Genomic DNA, 24,948 nt, shown 5'->3' on the forward strand with positions numbered 1-24,948 from the left:
GGGGAGGGGATGGCTCTTACACCATAATTAGATATAAGCAGCCTTCTAGCAAAGAATCTGGTGTTCTACTGACATTGTCTTACATCAGTCTTTTTGGTGTGTTATTATTGAAAGAGGTGTTGAAATGCTGCGTGAAAATGCTCTTTCAACAAGTGCTGGTGTGTGTTTAAAGCCCACCTTTACACCCTGTAAACGAGCCTTGAAACGAAAGCGAAAAAGCTTAGGTGAAAAATTCACTCCTAGTAACTTGCAGTGAAGCTTTTGTAGGTCTGTCAAGCTGTTAATGCCTCCTTCTCTTGGAACAGGTACTGTCTTTTGGATATAATTAGCCAAATGCTGCTGAGTCTTTCCAAATATGCAGCAGCTCTTACTAAATGACAGCTTGTGCAGTGCTGCTGCTAAATTATAATTTGCGATCTCCAGCTCGATTTATATTTATCTGTGGTCTGAGATAACCTACACTGTACTACGTGTGTTTTTCTGGCCTTGACTAATAAGGGTTAAAAAATAAAAAGTTTGAAGCAGTGGTCTCAGATTCCCTTCTGGTGTTGTGCTGAAAGCGCTGGCTTGGCGTTTGGTCTTGGCAGGATGTCTGTGGAATGTGTCTGCCAAGCACCACAGAAGGGATGGGGTGGGAAGCTGAACACTCCATTGCTCACCAACCTTCACCCTGGCTATGAACAAGGATGTTGCAATGTCAAAAATCCACTGACTCCACAGCACCTGACTCAGTAGGAAAAAGTTGTGTTGTAATTATAGATGTTTCTTGCAACTGTTATTGTTAAGTATAGATGACTTAATAGAATTGCTAATATGTGAATTGTAGGAGTCGTTTGCATCTCTTTCATGGGAAGGAATCTCTGTGCTTCACTACGGAGCTGTCATCAGTTGAGCTTTGAATGCCATGTGCTGTCTGTAAAAGAGGCTTAATGATGAGCCTTAGAACTCTTGTTAAAAAAAGAGTTTTTCACAGTCACTTGGACTAACTCCCTCAGGCCAGATCAGGCTCGCCTTTTCTGAACTGCAGGTCACTTGAAACCAGAAAGTAATTTCTGCACCTTCATGTTCCTCTTAATGGTTTTTGGGGCCTAAATTTCTATGTACACTGCATGATTTAATCTGAAGAGTTTTAAAGAAAGTTTGCAGATGTGAAGGGAGCAAAACCAACCACTCTTTCTGTACTACTTTAAACCATAATTGTGTGTGCACACTCCATCCCCCCATGCATCTCCATGTCCTTTATGCCGCTGAGCTCCAGCCCGGTGGGAACATGGCAGGAGATGGAATTGCAGAGGGCACAGCGAGTTAACCCTGCCTGCTGTCTCACTTGAGGAAGGTGTGCACCCCCAGGCTGCTGCTCCTCTCATTGTGTGGGGTGAGGGGGGTGGTGGGTGCTGCCAGGACCCAGCTTGGATCCTCTCACTTATGGAGGACTTGGAGCCTGGAAACGCTCCACTGCTTCCCGGGGAGGGAGAGATGGGCCCTTTCAAACCCTGAGAACCGCAATTGTTCTCCCTTTTCTGTGCAGGGAAGGGGAAGGATGCTGCCTTTGGAGATTATCAATGATGCTCCTTAATCAAGCAGACAGGTTTTGACTCCTTTTGTCTCTCTGCTGTTTTTTTTTTCTTTTTTATTTTTTCCCCCACTAAACATCCCAAGCATTTTTAGCCTCTGGCTTTAAGATCAGAGAGTGAGAGAGCCAGCTCTCCCCACCATGAATGAACTGCTCCTTTTGCTTGCTTATGAAAGCACAATGCGGTGTCTTTGTAGTGGAGAAAAAAAAACCAACCCACTTTTGGAAAATCCTTGTCATTCAGCATAGCCCAGTGTGCTTTACTGAGCTGCAGCAGAGCAGTGAGGGATATATTTAGCTCAGGATTGCTTTGCCTTTGGCATTTGGGAGTGCTGTGCTGGGGTAAGTAGCAGTGGCCAGAGCAGGCTCACAGCTCAGATCAGGTGGGTGTTTTTGGACCTGCTGGGTGCATAATCTGTCAGCTGGTACAGTAGCACCATGGCCCAGTTGTGCCTAGTGCTGTGTAAATGTAATTAACACCCAGCGCTGCAAGCCAGGTTTGCAGGCACAGATCATTCTCCATGGGAACTTCTCACGTGCCTATTCATGAAAACATGAAAATAAGGTTGCTGGTCATAAAGTGAGGTTGGGGAAATATTTTTCTGTTTTTTGAAGGACACGTTGGCAATCTGGGAGGGACACCCCTGCAACCGTGGGGTTTGTTGTGCCCCTTGAAAGACGGCCCAGCGTTGGCCAAATCATACTGTGAGTATTCAGTTGTTTAAAACTCGCTCTTAAGCAGCATGAAGAGTCTGTGTTTTGGATATTCTCATTTAAGTTCCTGCTTGGACACATCATTATTAGAAATACCGTGCATGGGTAGGGAGAGTAGAGGAGAAGTAGTATTTTTCTTCTTTCTCTTTCCCCTATTTTTATTTTTGCCTGCAGGAAATAAATTGGGAAAAGCTCTTTCACTGACTGAACCTTCTCAAGGCTTATCACTCAGACTCTGCCTTGGGAGACAGGCAAGCACCAATCACTTTTTAACAGACTTTCAGAATAAAATCAAGGGAACTCAAACAGCTAGGAAGGAATTTATCTTCAGTGTCACAATCTGTCCTTCACTTGGCTCTCCTGCACTGTGTGCTGTGTCTGTATGGCCTTGTCAATGATTACTGTGGCATTGCTCATTTCCTTCCCCACCCTCAGACAAAGAGTAGATCCCATGCAGTTCTTCTCAGTCCCCTGTGGTACCTTTATTATCCCATCTTTATCCAATGATCTATAGCCAGAGATCATCTTTTCCTCTCCTTGGCTGGTTTAGTGGCTTGTTTGTTCATGTGGTTTGGAGCCTTTCTACAGCTACCCTGTGACTTGAGTGCACATACCAACATTGATGGTGCTTGTTAGTATTGCAACATATGTAGATATTTCATATATGTTTATCCAGAATTGTAGAATGGCCTGGGTTGGAAGGGACCTCACTTTGTTCCAACTCCCCTGCCGTGGACAGGGACACCTTCCAGAAGACTAGGTTGCTGAGAGCCCCATCCAACCTGACCTGGAACACTTCAGGGGTGGGGAGTCCACAACCTCTCTGGGCAACCTGTGCCAGGGCCTCACCACCCTCACAGTAAGGAATTTTTTTCTAATACCTGATCTAAACCTACTTTCAGTTTGAAGCCATTCCCCCTTGTCCTGTCACTATCCCTTGAAAATAGTCTCTCTTCATAATAGGGAACATCACATTTATACATTAAATATTCAAAGAAAATAAAATTTAATAGCAGGACAGTGCCCATCTCGGTGTGTTTACATCTTCTGGGGGTTATCACCGTGCCTGTGTGTCCCTGCACAGTTCGTGCAGGTCACTGTAGGAAGACAAGGCCACTTAAACAGGAGCTAAATGTAATGGTTTCTGGTATTATCCAGCCCCTGATATTATCCAGCCATGAAAAAATGTGCCAAGGGCCTTCCTGAGCTTTCGTGGGGTGGTTTTGCTGGTGCCAAATCCCTGTGGAGCTTGCGAAGACCAGTGGAATGTTGCTGTTTGAATTCAGACTTGTTTAGATTAAAAACATTCACGACAGTTCTTAAAACTGGGAGGAGTTCCATTTGGGTCATTAATCCTCCTTTATTCCTCTGGCTTGATTCAAGTTCTGTCCCTCAAAAGTCACATTTTAAACTTTGGGGCAGAATGGTCCCAGTTAGAACCGTTCCTTTGTCAGTTTTTGGTTTCAGAAATGTGTATTGGGGTCATCTTTTCAGCTGTCTCACACCTTCTAGAAACATGTCTACTGTTTGTACTTGCTGAGAGCTTATAAAATGGTTTGTTTCTGTTAGCAAAGATGATACCCTATTAAATGAAGTCATATGTGAAATATTAAATGCAAAGTCTGGAGTCTTCAGGCATGCTGTAACTGCCTTTTAAACTTAAATGCCTGATTGTAAAGGGTCTTATCACTGCTGTTCAGCTACTTATTTCTTGGAAGGAACGTGTCCTTCTTGGTAAGGAATGATTTGGTTTTTTCCCTTCAAAGTCAGGAACAAGCTCTTAATTAAAACAGAATTATAGCCTGAAGTATTTCTAAGAAACCAGGGGAATGCATTTGGCTGAGTCTCTGCAGATTTCAACTTCAGGGAGTTACCAGCGGTCCGGCTGTAGCTTTCCTGATGTTCTTGGGTGTTTCTCTGCTGAAGTTGAAGGAGAGTGGACTGGTTGAATTGTGATTTTTTCTGACAATCAATTATAGCTTATCCCTCACAGTTTAATTGAAAGTAGGTCTTGTTTGGATGCTAACCTAAGGGCATTAAAACAGGGCATATTCCAAAAATAACTTCTGAAAATAGGACTTGGATCTCTAGCTATGTACAGGCCTGACTTGACATATAATGCTGCTAATATTTTATACTCTGTTGGCAGGTAGAAATGCTTCCTGACTGTCCCAGTGACAGTTAAAAAGGATTATTTTATGGAAATAACCTGGATTTTCATTTGTCTTTTTTATTCTGTTAATGTAGAAATGAAGACAAACACACATTCTTTTGTCTTGATAACTTTCAGGTTGTTTATTAAAAAAAATAAATTATTTGCAACAGCCTTCAGAAGGACATAAGCACTTCTCATCTACCTTTCTTTCCTTAGTAGGGCAAGCACATGCAGATGTGTATGTCTCTAGAGAAGTCACCCTCTTTTCAGATGACACAGTTCACAGCTTGAAAAAAAAAAGAATTAAAGTGTTCAGATAATGTTGTGGATAAAGCACATGAATTATGGCTTTGATGTGTAGAGAGCTTGTGTCCAGATGTCCTTGAAATAAAGCTTAGGGCTTTGAGGAACAAAGAGCTCTAGAGGGGGAGGAGGAGACTAATTACTGTTCTGCCTCTAAACAAATACTGCCAAAGCTGCCTGCCCTCAGTTTAGCCTGGGCTGTTACAATTCCTTCCATCTATTTGTAAGAAATCTGAGGGAAGGAAAAATTCTCTTCCTCTTCCGTGTGTCCCTGTGGAACACGGGAAACCCAACACGACTCAACCAGAGTTGCCACTTTCTGATGTGACCCTAGAGGTCTGGATGCCTCCAGATCCCATTTTTTTGCGGAGGTTGAGCCTCCATTCCCGCAGGAGGCTCAGTGGGATGATGTCCTGCCAAGCCCTGCCCACGGACCAAGTGTCCCCAGAGCTGCTGGAGTGTCATTCCCTGGAGTGGGGTGGCACAACCACAGGTCACGCGTGTAGCAGTGGAAGGCTGTGGTGGAGAAGAGGGGACTGTTGTGGAGATTGTAGAATGAGGGGTGCAGTGGGATACTGTGGGTCGAGCTGTGCCTTTGGTTATCGTGGATAGCTTCTATCCATGGACAGGGACACACAGGAAGGACTGGACAGCCTGGAATGGCCGTGGTTCAACTTGAATTTCCAGCCCTGCTTGGAGGCAGCGATGTGATACCCCCAGGCTGGGGTGGGGGGTTAGCAGCCACGGGCGATGCCTCCCCCGCTCCTTGCGGAAGGGGCTCCGTTTCTGGCCCCTCAGCCTCAGACAGCCCCGCGGTTTCCCTTTCCCCAGGGTAATGCCGGGCGCTTCCCTCTCAGTGCTCGGGAACAGCCCCGCGGTCGCAAGATGGCGGCGGAGGGGCGGCCGCGAAATGGCGGCCGCGGCGCCGCCTGAGGGCGGGAGCCGAGCGGGTGCTGCTGCCCCCTGCCCGCGCCCCGGGGCGCGACGGCGGCGGGCCCGGAGCTCACACAATTCCGTGGATTTGTTTTATCTGAGACGGGAGGGTGTACTGTCGTGGTGTGAATTAGCCCTATCTGTGTGTGGTGATCCCCGGCAATAGTGGCCGGGTCTAGTGATCTGTCTCCATAGCGCGCATTAATCCCTGTGGCTTTGTATGTAATTGTACACGTGCTCATGTTTGTTCGTGTTTGGTTTTTTTTGTTTGTTTGTTTTGTTTTGTTTGTTTTCTTTCTTAGTTTGTATTATTTTTTCCTTGAAACCTGAAATCTGAGCCGAGCCTTTGATGTACTTTGTTACTTTTGTACTGAAGTAAAAGAAAAATAAAACTCTTGGTTTTCCCTCTGCAAAGTTTTCCTGACTCTTCTTTCATAATGTTCCATCTAAGTGAGTACTTAAATATCACTAAAGCATCCAGCTGCCAACGAAGAGCTGACTGGGAAAAGGGATGCTCCTGGTTCCAGAAGATTGTAGCATCATTATCACCGCCCTGCATTTTTGTTTGTGACATGGGTGTTTGAATACTGCCTCGCTAGCACGTGTCTGATATGGTGTACTGAGTTTTCAGTTTTCTTTACTGAATTTTAAATGAAAAATAGATTTGGGAGTGATTGGGCAAAAGTATTAGAATATTTTGATCACCTAAAGTAGTTTGGCCTCTCATTGTTTTGTTGAGCCTTTGTTTAAGAGAATATTCTGTGTGTTAGCCCATTTTAATGTAAAGATTAAAAAAAGAATGAGGGAATTACACCTACTTGATGTTCTGCTCTCCCATTATTGGCTTGTGAACTGCAGTCTGCACATTACTGGTGTAATCCTTTAAACAGGAGCTACGTGACCCACAAGCCCACATGAACTCCTTTCTGCTGTTCTATTGCTGAATTTATTCTTTTTGCAAGAAACATTATATTTAATATAATTTATGGTGTTATGGGTACAGTATTTGGTACTGGCCTCTTCCAGAAATGGGATATCAGATTTTTTTTTTGACCACTAGCTACACTAGGATGCAGTGGAGAGCTATGCTGGATCAACTGCTTATCTTTAATGCAGCAGGATGGTCTCTGGATGCTCCAGCTCCCAAAATAATCCTACTCTTGCTCGCTCTAAGGCAGCCAGATCCTCACATGGTACCTGTGCTGCTGGTATGACTAATGCTTTTCTCCACGGTACCACTGCTATTTTTATTTTGTTGATGAGCAGGAGACCCCAGACAAGGATTTTTGGGCTGCACTCTCACCCCGGTGTTCACTGCCAGTCCTGGGATTGCCATTTCAGGGTGTCTGTTCAGGACAGCATTCGCACTTGCATTTAGGCTACTCCAAGCCTGTTGCTGTGGCTTGGACATGTCTCAGGTTTGCTCGCTGCATATTTCAAGGCTGTGACAGTACAGTTAAAATGTAATCTCTTCTTTCTCTATCATTAGTCACTCGGCATCCGAAGAAGCCTCTGGCTCTGACTCTGCAAGCCAGTCTGAAAGCGAGCAGGGCAGCGAATCAAACAGCAGCTCGGAGTCTTCTGAGAGTCAGTCTGAATCTGAAAGTGAATCAACGGGTTCCAAATCCCAGCAGACCCCTCCAGAAACCAAAGAAAAACCAGCTTCTAAGAAGGAAAGGATAGCAGATGTTAAAAAGGTATTGCCCCTGCTGCTCTGCACAGGCACGTTATTGCCGTGCTTGCCACGGAAGGTCAGACAGCAGGACCCCAACAAAGCTGTCTCCAGCTTCCCAGCCACTTTGTGCATGGACCAAAAAGCCTCTCTCCTCCAGTGTCCCCAGGCCACTGGTTATTTGGTCTATGTGCTGGAGCTCTGCTGATGTCACCCTTGTGAGCAGGAGCTGGTGTGGAACAACTCCTTGGGCACCAGGTAGACAGTGATGGGGCTGACTGGTGAATGAAAGGCAGGCACCTGCCATCAACACGTGATCCTGTCATTTCATCCTCTCCCTCTGTCTTTCCACTCCTGTCTCCCCTCTCCCTCAGAAGCAGTGAAGCCTCCCCATGTGATAAATAATCAGGAGAAGTCTTGTCTAATGTTTGGTCCACTTTCTTTTTTTTTACATCACTGTCTTCCTCTGAAAAAAAAATAGAAAAAAAAGAAGAGGAATAAAAAAGCCATATAACTTCTATTATTTAATATATCTAGAACAGTGGTTCTTGGTTGTGGGTTGTTTTTTGTTTTGTTTTGTTGTGGTTTTTTGGGGTTTTTTTTTTTGCAGCTTCCCAGTTATTCGCTAGCACTACCCCCTTCAGATAGCCAGGTTTTCCTTCTGCTTGCTGCCCAGGAGGAAAAGGGATTTTTGGTGTTAATGCATCTGGTGTTCCTCTGCATCTCCCATGCAGAAAGTGGTACCTGCTTTGCCTGAGTGGTGGAGGCACCTGAGTAACATGGTGTAGTGTGAGGTGAGAAAGAGGAGCCCAAATACCCATTTAGAGACAGGAACTCAGTGAACTGAGTTCACTTGGAAGGAGGAAAATCAGGTTAGGTCAGTTTGCTTGTTTGTTTGAGGTGTGTAACCATCCAGTTGTCCTTAGCTGTGGCTTGCACTGCACACAGGTTGCTTCTGGAGAAAGCTGCCTGTATGTGTAAAGAAGGAAGGTCAGTGCTTCCAACCTGTGCTCCCCACATACCTGCCAGGGAGAAGTGAAGGATTTTGTTACCAGTTTCTCACAAATCTCCAGGCTGCTGGTTCAGGTCGTGTCTAAACCCTCCAGTGTTCAAACTGGCAAGGGGGGGTACATTTCTAAGGTGGTTGTGGTAATGCAATATTACAATTTCTGGTCTATTGTTGATAAGTGGGGACCAAAGGAAGTTTTCTTTTCCTTTGAGGGCTTCTAAGAGCATGTCCCTAACAATAAATGTTAACATTATCCTACGAGGAAGCACATCCATACGTAGGATGATAATTAGCATGAAACATGAAAAGGTCAGGGCAGCCTCTAATAAGAAAGCCTCTCCCTTCCTAATTTCTCTGTTAATGGGTGTTTTCCTTAGCTAGGGCTAACCTAGGCATGTAGATACCTGTTCCTTTTGAATAACCAGTGCAATTAATTATTATATTAGTGTTTATTTGATGTTTGTGTAGATACACCCATGAAGGTGAGGTTAATTTGTGTTAGGTGCTATTCAGATTTGTCATGGGAGTTGATCCCATATTCAAACCCCATGTCATGTAATAGGTGAAAAGATAAGTTCTTCAAACGGTTTGGGGAGTATTTTGATTTATTCTTTCATGTGAATTTATCTCTGTACCTGCATGCCCAGCAGATACACACTGTCACAGTCTGTCCTTATCCCATTACTCCTTTAGCAGAGGCAGGGAAAAATTGCTGGGCTGCAGCCTTGTATGCATGGTGCTCTCAATCCTAATCACTGCTGCATTTGGCAGTGTATTTTGATTTCCTTTTCCTGCCAGTGGTTTGCAGAGATATTTGAGGACTGGAGGGAGAGAGAATCAGAAGGATAATGAATAGATTTAGAAAACTAACAGGATGAGCTCTGCTGAGGGAGAGAGGAATTCCTGTTGCAGGTGTTCGAGGGATGTGTGGTGGATTGTATCAGCCATGTAGCTCTTCTGATGTCCTGTGTCACCAACACAGCCTTGCATTCACACCCCTTAGGGCATCCGTTGTTATCTCCAGCTCCTCTTCCTGTCCATCCACAAGAACAATTGCATGCTGCAATACGGGATGTATTAAACTGGTGAGAGCCTCATTACAGCACACAGAGCACAACCATTCCCAGCAGTCATCTCTCCACATCCATGTGTCCTGTGCTGCCAAACCATCAGTGCTTCAGGAGAGGAACCAGCAGCCACTGCTTCTCCTTGCCAAAGGACAGGGTGCCCTGCTCAGTTTACCACCCAGTCTGGGCCACAGAGTTCACTTTTGAGGTTGCTACTGGCAGTGTCTCCAGGTAGCTGATGGGGTTTTCCTTACGGAAAGGAATTGTGGTGGAATCTGTTAGCACAGAGTTGAGTTGCTAAGTCCATTCATTCCACATGCCTCCTTACCTTCAGCACCGTTGCTGCAGGAGGCTGGCTACCTCAACAGTCTGTCCTTCAGCCTCAGTGTGAGAGTGCTGGAGAGCTGGGCTGGCTGCCTACCTCAGCACTCTGTCCTTCACCATCGAGTGCTGGAGACATGGACCACTGTAAAGATAGCACTGGGATAAAACATGCTGCTTTAGTCTCTTGCCAAATACCCCAAAATAATCATAACCTTTTTCAGCCAGTTTTTAAAGTGTCCATCTACTGGTTGCTAATGGTTTTATGTTCATTTTTAAAAACACCATCAAACTTCTCAAAAATGTCAGAAATAATTGGGGCGAAGCAGGCCTTCTGATGGTCTGTTTATTTTGCAGATGTGGGAAGAATATCCTGATGTTTATGGGGTTAGGAGGTCAAACCGAAGCAGACAAGAACCGTCACGATTTAATATAAAAGATGAGGTAAGGAAAAAACCAAAAGGATGAGGGATTACTGAACATATAAACCCAACTAAACCCAAAGAGCGAAGGGAGGTCTCGTCTGCATTGCTTTGTACACTCTGAGTCCTAATTTGGTGTCTGGCTGTTGGAGCCCACAGTTGAGGTCCCAGTCCTGCAGCTGGATCCTCTTGGCCTGAGACCTCTGGAGTCAGCGGGACACTGCGTGGGCTGAGATCTGCATGCACTGATCTGATTGCTGGAACGGGGCGTAATGCAAGTCATGCTCTACTGTAGGAACATCCTGGAGAGAATGAATCTGTGTAATAAAAAAAACAGAACAAAACCAAAACACAACACAAATCCAGCCAGGAATAAAGGAAAGTTCCCAGAAACACCTCAGAGCAACAAAACAGTCATTGTTGCCCATCCTGGAATGGATCCCACTAATAAATGCATTTGTGTGTCTGCAGCTTTATGAGCCATCACTTTTCTTTGATTGAATATTGGGGAGTCTTTTGTGCTTCAGCTGGAGGTGACAGTGGTCAGAGCCTGGCAGCCAAACCTTCTAATTGTTCCTTTTTTAGAGCATTGTTGTTTTCTTAAGATGTAGCAATTAGCTGCCACCTTCATTTGCATCTGACAGGCTTTGTGCATGGAGGGCTGAATCTGTGGGTCTTCAGGAAGGTCAAGTAGTTGTAGAAGAGGGGAAAGGGAACCAGAAAGAGGCTTCCATGGAGAGCTTGGGGCTTAGGGCTAGGAATCTGAAGATAAGTAGCAGACTTTCAGCAGAGCAGGAGCCAAGTGGTGCTCTCCGAGTCAGGCTGTTTGTGCTTCACCACCGAAACGTGCATTTGAATGCTTGAGGGGTCAGAGTCACACAGCAGCAAAGGCAGGTCTAGATCTCCTTGCTCTGGTGTGTTATTGTTGAGCCTTGCGGCACCCCCAGTGCCACCACCTGCTCCCCCAGACTTCTGTGCTGGACGTCCCACAGAGCAGCAGGTTAGGAAGGGGCTCGGGACACACCATTGACGTAGCTTTTGTTTTCCTTTTCAAGTTCGGCAAAGGCCAGGCTCGCCTGCACTGTGCCGGCGACGTCACACCCACCTCAGACCTCTGCTGCACACCCCACTGCCCTCTTAGGGGCTCAGGTAAGTCCCATCTTTGTTTGTTTTACAATATTACGTGGTTTTGCAAATGTTGTTTTCTTTTTCGATATCTTTATTTCCTACTATTTAAGGTACGATAAAGTTAAAAAAAAAATTAATCTGAGATGCGAAAACTTTGCTATACCACAAAATATTGTAAAAAACAAAAAAACCCACCTAACCCTTCAAATGACCCCACTGCAACTCCTGTGACACAGAAAGCCAAAACTGACAAAATTGGATCACCCCCTTCCCCTCTCTCTCCCCAAAGCAACACTGACTCGTCCTCAGCAGCTCCCATCTGCAGCAGAGTCCGATGGAGGGTGTGACGTGTCAGGAGCACAGTGCTGGGGCCTCGCAGGGAGCAGGAGGACATGGAAAGTCTTGCTTTTGGAAGACCTAAACACCAAGAGGGAGGAAATAATGTAGCTCAAGCCTGCGTGGTGCTGAGCACTCCTTGCTGCTGCTGGAGCTGGCAGAGACCCAAGGCGCTTGACCCCTCTCAAGATTGCTTTTTACCTTTGCAGGGTTAATCCTGTCGCCAGTGACCTGCTCCTGTCTATTGCTGCTTGGGACTTCCAGCACAGTGTCTGGGAGCTTGTAATTGCCTTCTTCCCTAATGCTTCTCTGCAGATTAGCAAGGAGCATTGCCCAGGCAGCGTGGCGGGCTCAGAGACCAGAGCAAGGATGAGGCATCACAGCTCCTCACGTGCCACCCCGTGACTCACCTGAGCGGGGGAGATGGCACGCAGGAGGAGGTGGTTCAGGTTTTGGGGCACTGCTCAATCACTGTGTCCTCCGAGAGCAGCACTTTGAGTAGGTTATTTGTGTGTTAGAAATGGTTACCTTCTGGGGATTTCTGGGCAGATTGTGTAGGTGCCTGAGCTGTGATCAGAGAGGGTGATAACTTGTGATCAATACCCAGGCGTGGGCTGAGCCATCAGGAAGCAAAAGTGCAGCTGTGCATGGGAGCACAGAGCTGCTCAGAAGACTAGAGCTGCCTCCAGGAACAAGAGCATGTGTGAGTTTTTTAGTAAAAACACTACTTCCCTGGGCATTTTCTTTGCAGTTAATAAATCCGCTTCAGGTTTCAGCCAGAGGATGTGAGGCGTGCAAAGCCAGGTGCCTTTCAGAATATTCAATCTGAAAGAGGAAACTTAATTTAGATATAAGGAACAAATTCTTTGCTGTGAGGGTGGTAAGGCCCTGGCACAGGTTGCCCAGAGATGCTGTGGATGCCCCATCACTGTAAGTGTTCAAAAGCCAGACTGAACGGGGCTCTGAGCAACCTGGTCTAGTGAAAGGTCCCTGCCCATGGCAGGGTGGTTGGAATAAGATGGTCTGTAAGGTCTCATCCAACCCAAATCATTTTATAATTCCATCCTTCTGGGGCAATCAGGAAATAAATGTGCCCAAAACAGACATGATCTTTTTACCATAAAAAGGATGGTTTCAGATTGAAGTTAGTAATAAATGTCACAAGTGCATCTTTTCTGTGAGAGAGAGAGGCCACAAGGCACACACCAGAGCATTCTCAAAATACAGCTGGTTTTATTATTGGAAAAAAAATTCTGCTCATTTGCATTTTGGTCAATGCTTTGCCTCATGTATTTGCTGAAAGTTCAAATGCTCTTGGTCTCACTAGGAAAGAGAAGTTCAGCAGACATAAGACTAAGCTGGTGAACTGAGGTTCTCCAGCTTTTCTGGACCACTAGAGCATGACCACTGTTAAGCCTGAAATGAGCAAATTCTCACTTTGACTGTAGTCTGAAATATTTCTTACCTCTGTTTAAGCAAGCCTTTATCTCTCCTAGTAGGCAGCATGAGCTCCAGAGGCTCACCTGGGCCTCCTCTCCAATGGTCTGGAGACTCCATTTCTCATGCTCTGTGCTCGTAATGACACTTATGGGCAATCTGAAAGAACAGAACTTTAAAACTGCTGCTGCACTGCTCTGCTTGGTGCTACATAAGCAGCATCATTATGTTTGTACAGTGTTGCTCCGCAGCAAAATGCAGCCTAGTTAATCTAGTAAAATCACATGCACTTTATATGATGGGACAGAGAATTAGTTAGATGTGAGGAGTAAGTGAGGCATGGAAAGGGAAGGCTGATCCCTTCAGCTGCAGGTGGGGAAAACAAACTGGTTTGTTTTCCACTTCCTAGTCCAGTTGAAAGTAGTGGTACAGGAATAAGTTAGCCACATTTGTAGTGTTTGTTTGGGAAGGGGGGGGACAAGGAAGACAGGTCATCTGTCCCCTTGGCCACGGCAGCAGCACCCAGAGGGGCAGCTGGAGCCCAGTGCTGGCACTCAGGCTCTGAGGGTGAGCAGTGTGCCCCTGGCATCTCCATCCCACTGGGAATGGACTTTGCTGGCTTAGCTTGTGTCATTCAGGGAGGTGATGTTATTAAAATCCAAATTGCGCGTGATTTCCCAACCAGTCTGCTTCCTGATGGTGCTGTGTGGCAGCCTGAGTGCAGATGGGACCTCAGGTGCACACTCTGGACCTGATGTTCCCCCAGATCTCTGGTTTGCATCTGCACTTTCTTAACTAAGGAATCTGTTTCCAGGAGACAGGATTGGTGGTAAGGGAGCAGGGAGGAGAGGCTGAGGAGCTGCAGGCACAGCGCTTCCCGGCACTCTTTGCTGGGACAGGGAGGATGTGGGAGCACAAGTCAGGCAGATGACTCAGGCTGGGGACTGGCTGTGTCAGAGGAGATATTGCTGGGCTTGACACACATCCAAAACAGACAATGGTGTCTTTGAAAAATGTAACTGAAGGCGGTTGAGCTGCAGTCACAAGTTAAATTTTTCAAGGAGGAAGAGAGGAGGAAAAGAGGAGTCATTAAGAGATTGTCATCAGCTTTGTAGAGACAGTGACAGAGCAGAGGGAGAGTACAGGCATTAGGAAAATGCACTCTAGAAACCTGGAAAATGGGATTTTGGCGAAGAAGTGGAGTTAGTTTCAAAGAGTTGAAGGTTGTATTTGATTTTCTCCAAATGTGATCTTCTCTGACACAGATCAGAAGAGAAATCCACCTCTTTTGTGGATTGCCAAAGGACAGAAAAAAGTAAACGTGCACTGAGGGACAGAGCTCAAAAATTGTGCCAAAGTGGAATGGAAAAGCTTCAGAAAGCAGATAAGAGCTTAAAAGAGAAAAATAGGAAACTGAGGACTTTTGCTTGCCAAAACTGAAATCTGTGGAGTGCTTGGCTTGTGTTGCAAGGGTAGGTAGGGCTCTCCATGGTGTTTGCCAGTCACTTGCTTCCTCGATGCTTCGTAAATGAGACAGGGATTTCACGCCGTGAAACAGGTGGATCAACTCATGTTTGTAGTGAGATATGGTGCAAAAGGTGTTATTGTGTCACATGCAAATCTGACACCAAACCACAGTGAAATTCAGAGAAGCTCTTGGTCTAAGGTGGCATCCAGTGTTTCAGTCTGTTTTAAATGGGTACACTGGTACAAGCAAGAGAGAAATTTCTGTTGGTGGAAGGAAAGCTGGAAAATGGAAATAAAGGGTGCAGAAAGAGAACAAAGGGGTGAGGCATGGCTCTCCAGAACCTCCACTTCTTCATGTTGCAGCTCACACAGTTTCACAAAACCCTTGTGTGATCAGTTGAGGCTTTGTGAGCTGTATCCAGGAGGGCGCTGAGGGAATCAGGGGATGCAAACTGAGGTACCCGTGGTGATGGACAGACAGTACCTAGAGCCAAAGATGAATACAGCAGCAAAAAGCAGTTTGAAGTGGAAGATTTCCAGTGTGTGGAGAGAGCAGCCTTGGAGGCTACTTCTGTCATCTTAATACTCATTTAGAAATCTCACATGGGTTTCTTCAGTCTTGTCCCTAGCTATTTGTGTTTTCTGGGGCAATCTGTTTCATGGTTGACTAGTTTTTACGAAAATGGGGTTGTGTACAACCAGCTTAAAGACTTTTTTTTAGCTATCTTGGTCTGTAGGAGTTAATGACGCCCATTTAAAATAGTACAGCAAGTAGTTAGAATAGCTCTGGATATATTTAGCCAGAGAGAGTCTCACTGGTGAGACTGGAGGATTAGGAGGAGGGAAAGCAGCAGGACATGGCTCTGACCCATTCAGGTCCTCACTGACTTTGGCTGTGGGAGAAAAAAGCCAACAGCAAAGCAAGGACACTCTTGTGATGAGAACGTTGTCTTTTTATGAGAATTTCCTTCCTTCTAGAAATCATAATCAATTTCTAGATCATAATTCATTTGGTGGACAGATTCACCCTCTGTGTTTGTAATCCATGGGGTGTTGCACACACTGTAGGTCTGGTGTGACAGCGTCTCATGGGTACTGGGCGTTGATGCTGAGGGGTAGATGGGTCCTGAGCTCAGGGACTCCAGGATAGATGGTGTGATAGAGCTCTCCAGGCTCTCTGCAGAGAGTTTCCTCCTACAGCAAGGTGGCGGTGCCGGGAAGCAGCTGCTCTGCCACAGCCCTGTCGCTCAAAAGCACCTCCAGCCCTGCAGGGAAAGGGCCCAGGGTCAGCCCACGTGCACATGTTTCAGTTGCATCCTTGAGGAGTCAGTCCAGAGTGAAGCCTACAACCTGATTTTCTTTCTTTTCAATTAAAGGCAAGTAGCGAATCTGAAAATGAGAGCCCAAAAAGAAGACGTCAGAAGCAGTTGAAAAGAAAGTAAGTTTTCTAGGTAAAGGGTTTCCAGTGGTGGTACTTTGGTTTATTTTTCACAACAGCAGCGCACAGGATTGCTTGATGGGAGTTGTCAACATGGCGAATTTGTGAAATAAATAATTTTAATATTTCCAGTAATAGTACTTTGGATTACTAAAATTGAAGTATGAAAATGGATCTACAGATGGGTGCGATTTCCTGACTTTTGTTTGTGTTTTCCCACTGTGCCTGTGATGGTATCTGAACAAGTCAGGTTCACTTTCTGTTGTCTGTCTTTCATTTTTCCATCAGCTTACTGATTCTCCTTCAGAAATACCTAAAACAATTTAATCCCTTCTCCTCCCACCTTTTTGATTATCTGAGAATAAAATAACAAAATATTATCCTCTTCTATCTTTCATAACCCTCTATTAAAACAAAAGAAATTCCATAAAGAATGTTTTAGGTGTCTGAGCACCGTAACTGAGTTCACTTATAGTCGTATTTTACTGCCTTTTCCCATCTTTTAGTTTTTCCAAACCCTAAAGGGAACCATAGAGCTATGAGTTGCTTGCTGGAGAAAACTTAAACACAGCCACATGATTCTGCTCCCTTTCTCCTGCATGTTGTCTTCATTTAGCTGTACACATCGGTGCAGGAGGGAAGGTGATAAAGCACAGAGAGGACTGTGGTAGTGTGGACCTCTCCTGGGCAAGGGCAATGATCCTTGTGGACTCTCTGTGCCCCCTTGGGGCATTTCAGAAATTTCCAGCCCATTTCAAAAATGCAGAAGTAGAGAAAACCAATCAGTTGAAGCCCTTGCCCACCCAGGTGTGAGCAGTACAGTTCTGCCACCAGCACACTGTATGTGGTAAGAGCTGCTCTCACTCAAGAGATCAAGGCAATCCTGCCACTGTGTGAATCAAAATACAGGTGCTTAAGACCTCCTGCTAAAAGCAGAGAATTGCACCATCACATCCCCTCTGCATTGCACTGAACAGCCAAGGGTGCAGTTTGGAACTTTTTCTTGTAGTTATGGCTTTGGTGGCTTGGATGTCTGTTCAACCAAGTATTTGTGTACAAATATCATTGCCCTTCATGACCTACATTTCTGACTGTAGAATTAAATGGAAAAGAGAGGTCTCTGCTGGAGAGGAGGATGAAGATGGAGGGGAGCAAGGCACCAGTGGAGAGAGTGAGCCTGAACCGAAGAAAATTAAAGCAAGAAGACCTGTCCAAAGGAGGTAAGGACTGGTTGGTTCAGTTTCTTTTTCTGCCTGTGCTGGGTGTAGAGAAAATCTCTATTTGTCATTAAAGAATGGGGATTTTTTCCTGTAATATTACCCTGGTTTATGATCTAGTAAACCTAGGGCCTTGTTACTCCCTCATCTCCCCATCTAGTGCTCCAGTGAGTGACATGGTGGTTTCCATGATAGAGCAGACTAAATCCCTTAGGAGTCTAATATTTGAGATTCTTACAGGCTTACTACAGCAGATGTTTACATAAACCATGCTGTATTATGGCTTTATTAATTCTTATTTTAGAACAGTGGCCAAAACTGGTGTTAAAAAGCCCCACAAAGTCCAGCGTGGGAAGAGAAAGAAACCTGACTCATCTGAAGATGACGATGATGACGAAGACGATGAGACCCCCAAGAGACAAACTCGACGCAGAGCAGCCAAAAATGTCAGGTATGGAGAAGTGTGGGGTTGCTCAATAATGAGAGCTGGCGGGGGAGGAGGGGGCACTGGGGGACTCTGACTGCCTGAGTGATCCTGCAGAGCCCCTGATCTGCCCTGCACATACCTGTGGCTGAGGTGTGGTTATTTTGACAGGTTCATGCTGTGAACATCTGACTTTACCTTGTTTTGCCATCTGTAAAGGAAGGAATATTTACCAGTTCCTCTTAGAGAAATGTGAGGGGGGTTGTGTAATGTTTCTAAAGAACTTTCAGATGAGATTAGTAATTGCAAATAATGGTTAAAAATGAGCAAAAGGGAGCAGCTGTGCTGGATTGGAGCAATTGTCTGAGAGTGGGTGATGGGTTATGCCTTAGGATAGAGTGTTCAGGCATGGTGGAGGTAAAGCTTTATCCATTCCCCTATATGCCTTCTCACCTTTCAGCACTCTTAGTAAGGGAGTTGCAAAGAACCACCCAAATAATATTTTGTGGTGGTTGAACATTCATCGGAGATGAGAAGTGTAGTTCTAGAGCAATGTAGGCACCCAGGCAAGCTTTTATTGCTCTGAAACCTCTGTTGTTAAAAAATAATCTTTCCCTGGATAGTGGAGACTTTCTCTGTTGATAGCCTTTCTTCTGCTGCAGCAATTGTTCCACCTCCTTACAGAGCATCTGATGTTAGCCATGGTCAGAAAAACTTATCTGGACAAGATATAGGATTTAGTCTGATAAAGTGTACCTGTCTGGGTGTCTTGGGGAAAAATACTGAGTGGATGACTTAAGAACATGTGTGTGCTGAAGATGCACTGAACCCTGGGATAAATGGTGCAGAAGGTGCTCCACAGTCTGTGCTGTTCTCTGTGTGTGTGGACTGGGAGGAGTCAGGGGTTTTAAATCAGTTTGGTTTTGTTCTTACTCAGTTACAAAGAAGATGATGATTTTGAGACAGATTCTGATGACCTGATAGAGATGACTGGGGAAGGAGCTGATGAACAGCAAGACAACAGTGAAACTATTGAGAAAGTCTTGGACATCAGGCTTGGAAAAAAGGGAGGTGCGTAGTTCTGGAAAAAGCCTTTATTTCTCAACATGCACTCATAGTTCCTTGTGAGCTGGTGCAATGCTTTTGTGACTTCAAAGAGGAGCCAAGGATTGTTTCAGTGCTTTTCACCCTGTCCTCTGTGCCTCTTATTTATGTCCTGTAGCAGCTTTGGTAACATGTAGTATTGAAAAACCTAAAATCTCTAGTTTATGTGTTCAGCAGCTTTCATTTAGCCTGCACACATTTTAAAGATGCAGTCATTGTTCTGCAGTTCCTGCTTTTCTCTTCTTTGAAATATAAAATAGATCTTCCAGTAGAGTCAGTTTTCATAGCCCCATTGACAAAGCCATAATGAAAATAAAGCCGATGTTTTGTTCTCAAAGCCTTGCAAAAGTGTTTTTGTAAAACTGAATGGTTGTGAACTTTTCAAGAGACCTTTGAATTATACTTAAAGAAAAGGTACTTATGACAGGGAGACTTAAAAAGATTCTGTTGTATGGAAAACTTTTGTGTGCCTGCCTTATAGGATTGCAGAATCTGTAGGATATTCTTTGTGCTGCCACAAAAGATGTATTAGAAGAGTAGCTTTCTGCTCTAATGCAGTTGAAGTGCAGGGGTTGATAAGGAAGGTACCGACTGCAGCCTGGTTTCTCTTGCAGCCATTGGTGCTTCCACCACAGTTTATGCGACCGAAGCCAACGGCAACCCCAGCGCGGACTTCGATCCTGAAAAGGATGAGGGGGAAGTTCAGTACCTGATCAAATGGAAAGGCTGGTCATACATCCACAGCACCTGGGAGAGCGAAGAGTCCTTGCAGCAGCAGAAAGTGAAGGGCCTGAAAAAGCTAGAAAATTTCAAGAAGAAAGAGGAGGAGATCAAGCAATGGTAGGCTTCGCTCAACCAGTGATTTGGCCTTGGGCAAGTCATCTTTAGCCAGAGGTTTGCAGAGTCGAGACTGGAAACATTTGATTTTTTTCTTGCTAAGTGTGTGTTTTATGTGCACAAAACTCTGGTCTCTCTTAACCCACTCGAGGAACATTCCCCCTCACAGAGGTGATATCTGTGGTGTTGATGTTTGCGAAATGGAGAGGGAGAGGCATGAAATCTACACTGTTGCCACTTCCCAGGCTTAAGAATTGTGGTAGCTGACAACAAGTAAATGTTGCACAAATTCGCCTGGCCCAGGAGGTGCTGTGAGGCCTTGCAGCCTTGTTAACCCTTGTTAATTATGGGCTTGTCCATATGCAGGTATTTGCATCAGTTTATGTCCAGCTGCCTCAGGAACTATAAGGGGAGCTAAGGTGTGTTGCCAAAGTGCTAAAGCTGGAGTAGCAGCTTCCATCTCGCTCTGATTCAGGTTTTGAGACCAACTTGTGCATCATAATAAGGCATCATTTAACAGGTAGACAGTCTGTCATATTTGCTTCTCAGTAAAGATTTATAATTATAGGAAATTTAAGAAACATGTCATGTAAGCAGCAGTCTGCTCCAATGGTTTGTCTGAATGACAGAACCAGATAGGAAAGTAGATTTTCTATATGTGGCATCCATGAGCATTATGACAGAAGCATTATAGTGGGTTTTTGTTTGGATTTTTTTGCATCTAGGCTGGGCAAAGTATCACCTGAAGATGTGGAATATTTCAACTGCCAACAAGAACTGGCTTCAGAGCTGAACAAACAGTATCAAATAGTGGAGAGAGTAATTGGTAAGTGAAGCCAGTGCTTTTGTAAAGGCATGAAGTAAGATTGGGGTCTTTAATCTCTATGAAAGCAAAATGATTGTACAGTTCTCTCATCTTCCCTGTCCCTCAGTGTCTCTGAATTAAAAAAAAAATGTGTTAAGTGTATTCATTGTGTGAAATTCAGGAATTTGGACAGTAGGAATCCAGGTTTACAGATTTGTATTTACAGGCAATACAAATCAGTCACTCTCCCTGTCTGGAGTGTGGGAAGTTCTTTGGCTTCAGCCCGTTGGATGCAAGGTGTTTGCATCCTAAGCATCAGTACAGGCCTGGCTTTTGTGAGGACCACTTTCTGTGGCTGAGGATGTGGTTAGGCTGCAAGGCAGCTCCGGGTTAAATTTTCAGGATTAATTAATAAAACCAACATTGGTAATATCACAGTCATGTCAGTCAGAGGTGCCAGCGCTCAGTTGTTTTGGGAACTGGCTTGGGAGAGCTATTTAACCTGTTTCCAGTAGAATTCCTATAAAAACTTGTGTTGTATGGCAGTGACAGCCTTCCCTGCTCCCTCTGCTGGCTGTTAGCACACCAATCCTCTTTTCCCTTCTCTCTCCAAACACAGCTGTGAAAACCAGCAAATCTGGCACGGGACATTCAGATTTTCCAGGTAAAGGAGCATTTTTTAGTCCCTCTACACTTTTCCTACTTTGTCAAGACCTGTCTTGTGGCTGTAGGGGCGGCTCAGCCTGTGCCTGTGAACTGCGCCTGTGGTTCAGCCGCTCAACCACAGGTACTGAGGTTTGGGCTTTGTTTTTGCATATTTTACAGCAAACAGTCGCAAAACATCCTCAAATGACCCCGAATACCTGTGTAAGTGGATGGGGCTGCCCTATGCTGAGTGCAGCTGGGAAGATGAGGCTCTGATAAGCAAGAAATTTCAGCACTGCATCGACAGCTTCAACAGTCGGAACAACTCCAAAACGATTCCCACCCGGGACTGCAAGGTTTTCTGGCTTCTTTCTTCTCCTTTACTGAGTTTCTCCAGGCTAGGGGGTGATGCAAGCAGTGTTTTGTCAGGATAGATGTCAGAGAACATTTTCCCATCCTCCCACCCATGTTGGAAGCGTTGTTTGCTGTTCTTGTATTGTACTTTAGGCAGAGATGTGAACCCCTTTGAGTTTCATTTACTCCGTGCACAGTGAGAACGTTATGTCCCCCCTGGAGAGTGGGAGCCTTAATTAAGCCTTGCAAAGTGCTACCTCCTCAGAAGGAGCTGCAGGAGTTTTAATATCAGTTGGGTGAAAAAAACAGCACACCTGGTAAAAGAGGAAACCTGCAAGATGCTGATACAGTGGAGGAGAGAAATAATGGGAGAAAAATCAAAAGAGGACAAAGAAGAAAGTGGAGCTTGTTCCAACCCGTATGCTTTATGCATAGCTTACTGTGCTCTCAGGGGGACTTAGAACCCTGATCCTCAGAACCAGAAAACAGCAGGCAAATCACAAGAAATGCAGACATAAGCACTAGCTGGGAAAATGTGTATGGACTTGAATCAGTTTAAAGAAACACAGTCTTTGCTGAATTCATTGATATCATTGCTAAATTTTCAGCCTTTCAACCACTGACTATTTTGTCCTTCTCTTCAGTGGACTTATGGCAGCATCTTTTTCAGGTATTGAAGCAGAGACCGAGGTTTGTTGCTTTGAAGAAGCAGCCCTCGTACATTGGCGGTGAGAACCTGGAGCTGCGGGATTACCAGCTGGAGGGCCTCAACTGGCTCGCTCACTCCTGGTGCAAGTATGTACAGATGCTGTGACATTCATTTTGTGTCTCCTGGTTTTCGTCCCAGTAGCATTTGGCCCTCTTGTTTTCAAGTGAGGTCTTTACCCGCCCTCCTTCTGCAGCTTGAAGGATTTCAAATGTTATCACACCCAGCTGCATTGCAGACACTGCAAGCAGGAACTATCTAAAACATGAACTTTGGAAACCTTGTGTGAAAACAAAAAGCGTTTTCCCTGTCTAGGCCTGTTCACATGCTGATTTTGGCTGTTGTGTGAGCCTGGTACATATCAGTCCTGGTTTTCCATTGACTTAATGGAAAAAAAGCTTTCTGTCTTGGCATGTTTATATACTCATTGAAGTCTTTGAGGAATGTCCTTCTAAAATTAGGCCACTGATTCCCCTCTCCCTTTCCCTTTGTCCTTCAGTTCGGAGTCATCATAGTTCATTTTTGCACGTTATTGTGCCATGTACAGTTTGGATGTCCCTGAGATCCACTTGGAAGTGTTCAGATAACTGTTTTTGCACTGCCCCTCTCTATCCTTGTTGTGGATTGCTGTTCCTGTGGAGCACACTAAATTACTAGTGGCAGAAACATGCACTCAGGCAGCATCTTTGTTTGTTCTCCTCTTTCCCAGGAACAACAGCGTGATCCTGGCTGACGAAATGGGACTGGGCAAGACGATTCAGACAATATCTTTCCTGTCATACCTGTTCCATCAGCACCAGCTGTACGGCCCTTTCCTGGTGGTCGTGCCCTTGTCCACTCTCACCTCATGGCAGAGGGAGTTTGAAGTGTGGGCACCTGAGATAAACGTGGTGGTTTACATCGGAGACCTCATGAGCAGGAACATGGTGTGTAGTCAGAGAGCAAAGGGTGAGGGGTTGGGCTGAAGCACTGGCTGCAAAGCAGCAGCTTCTGTGTGACGTGTGTGACATTCTGCTGGAGAGGCTGCTGGGTATTACTGGCAGCCTTGCAGGCAGCTGGAGCTGGTGTAACAGCTCATGGGTGTAATTCTCTGCTGCAGGGAATTTTATACCTTATTTTCCCTCTTGGATTGAGCCCAGGAGTACTGGTTTCTTCTCAGAGTCTAGAAACTACTATTGGGCTGAACCATGCTGCAGTGAGGAGTCCAGCAGTGTAAAAGTGCTTGTCTCCTGTGTTTGGATATTCAGACAACAGAGTCTAGTGGTGTCCATAGTGCAGTGACGCTCATTTAGCTGATGAGGTTAAAGTTACAACAGCAAGTTGACCTTATTTTGTTACCTGTGAAAGGGCAGTTGAACCACGTGTGCACTAAAACAAGCTGCTCCTTGGGCACCCTGAGCTCATCAAATGGCACCTTGAACAGCAAGTGCTTTGGACTTAGTTAGAGTCTCTGGCTACAGCTACATTAAAATAATGATTGATAACTCTTTTTTTTGATAACCTTGGTTGAAGCTAACATCTGTTTCCCCTCACAGATACGTGAATATGAGTGGATCCATTCTCAGTCTAAAAGATTGAAATTCAATGCACTTATCACAACATATGAGATCCTCCTCAAGGATAAGGTGAGCAGTGGTCCAAGAATGTTTTTACTTAAACTTTCTCTCATTTCAAAGGGGGAAACCAGTCTCTAGCTAGTGGGTTTCCCTTCTTCCCTTTATGGTGATGGAGAACATGCAACTACTATTTCCTTTTGCTTGCCAGCAATACACAGGGAATGTGGGACACACGTTATAGTCTCTTCACTCTTGAACTGCACAGTTGTTTTATTCTTTTCACCTGTAAGGCCTCTGGCAGGGCAGTAGCTGGATTTTTACCTGATTAAACTTAGGCTTGTTAAGAGGACTAAACATTACACTGAACCTCTGACCACAGTGTTAGCAATATCTATGTTTTTGCACCTGGGAGAAATCTGTCTGCTTAGGAAATACTCATCAGCCCTGTCAGTGCATCACTGATTCCTTGCAGAAAACAAAAAAAGCTTAAAAAACCACAAAACAAACAAAAAACCCTAAGACAAAACAAAAACAGACAAAACCCACAAACCAACCAACAAACAAAACAAAACCAACCAAACAACAACAACAAAACCCCAAATGAATAAACAAACAAAAAAACCCCACAACTCTCAGATCAGAGAACTTTTTAGTCTTGTTCATCTTCTCTCCTGCTGCTGCTGCAGTGGGATTAGCACTACACAAAGTCCCAAGGACATGGAGAAAGAGGGGAATAAAGAGTTGGGGGAGGACTGTGCTTTCTTGGCAAAGCAAAGGAGGATTAAAATAGGAGTGTTACACAGCATGGCTAATGTTCACTTTTTCATTTCTGGGGAGGCAAAACTGGTGTAGGCATCTTGGTCTCTGCATTCTGTCAGTAAGAAACTCTTGTGAGCCCAACTCTGGTTGGGGCAGGACATCCAGGGCAGCACACACTGCAGTGCTTTCTGGCTGTGGAGAGAAAGGCCTGGGCAAGGTGGTGGGGCTTGTCTGACCCAGCGTCTCCTTGGCGCCTGTGTTTTTTTCCTTCTCTTCCTCCAGACTGTTTTGGGAAGCATTAACTGGGCCTTTCTAGGCGTGGATGAAGCCCATCGGTTGAAAAATGACGACTCTTTGCTGTACAAAACATTGATTGATTTCAAGTCCAACCACAGGCTGCTGATCACCGGCACCCCACTTCAAAATTCACTGAAGGAACTCTGGTCCCTGCTGCATTTCATCATGCCAGAGAAGTGAGTCCTTCCAAGAAATATCTCTGTGTCCATTCTTGTCTGTTAAATAGTCTCAAGGGAGTGGAGAGTGGCAGAAATCCCTGAATTAAATCC

General features: G+C 45.1%; 1 protein-coding gene across 3 annotated transcripts in view; it reads left to right on the forward strand.

Annotated features, from left to right (window-relative positions):
* CHD2 (chromodomain helicase DNA binding protein 2) overlaps positions 1–24,948 on the forward strand; it is a 70,448-nt gene that overhangs the window by 22,752 nt on the left and 22,748 nt on the right. For 2 of the 3 annotated variants that reach the window (XM_050309903.1, XM_050309904.1), the window contains exons 7-20: positions 7,168–7,375; positions 10,105–10,191; positions 15,914–15,975; positions 17,073–17,195; positions 17,497–17,643; positions 18,554–18,687; positions 19,335–19,560; positions 20,283–20,383; positions 20,982–21,026; positions 21,188–21,363; positions 22,032–22,156; positions 22,777–22,993; positions 23,603–23,692; positions 24,665–24,855. In XM_050309903.1, coding sequence (XP_050165860.1) covers positions 7,168–7,375; positions 10,105–10,191; positions 15,914–15,975; positions 17,073–17,195; positions 17,497–17,643; positions 18,554–18,687; positions 19,335–19,560; positions 20,283–20,383; positions 20,982–21,026; positions 21,188–21,363; positions 22,032–22,156; positions 22,777–22,993; positions 23,603–23,692; positions 24,665–24,855 — 1,932 coding nt within the window. Of the gene's footprint in view, positions 1–7,167; positions 7,376–10,104; positions 10,192–11,224; positions 11,319–15,913; positions 15,976–17,072; positions 17,196–17,496; positions 17,644–18,553; positions 18,688–19,334; positions 19,561–20,282; positions 20,384–20,981; positions 21,027–21,187; positions 21,364–22,031; positions 22,157–22,776; positions 22,994–23,602; positions 23,693–24,664; positions 24,856–24,948 lie in introns of those variants that run through there. The other variant, XM_050309905.1, reaches the window with a different exon arrangement.

The sequence above is a fragment of the Myiozetetes cayanensis genome, unplaced genomic scaffold, assembly GCF_022539395.1.
Source record: "Myiozetetes cayanensis isolate MyiCay16 unplaced genomic scaffold, myiCay2020 scf14, whole genome shotgun sequence".
Lineage (NCBI taxonomy): Eukaryota > Metazoa > Chordata > Aves > Passeriformes > Tyrannidae > Myiozetetes > Myiozetetes cayanensis.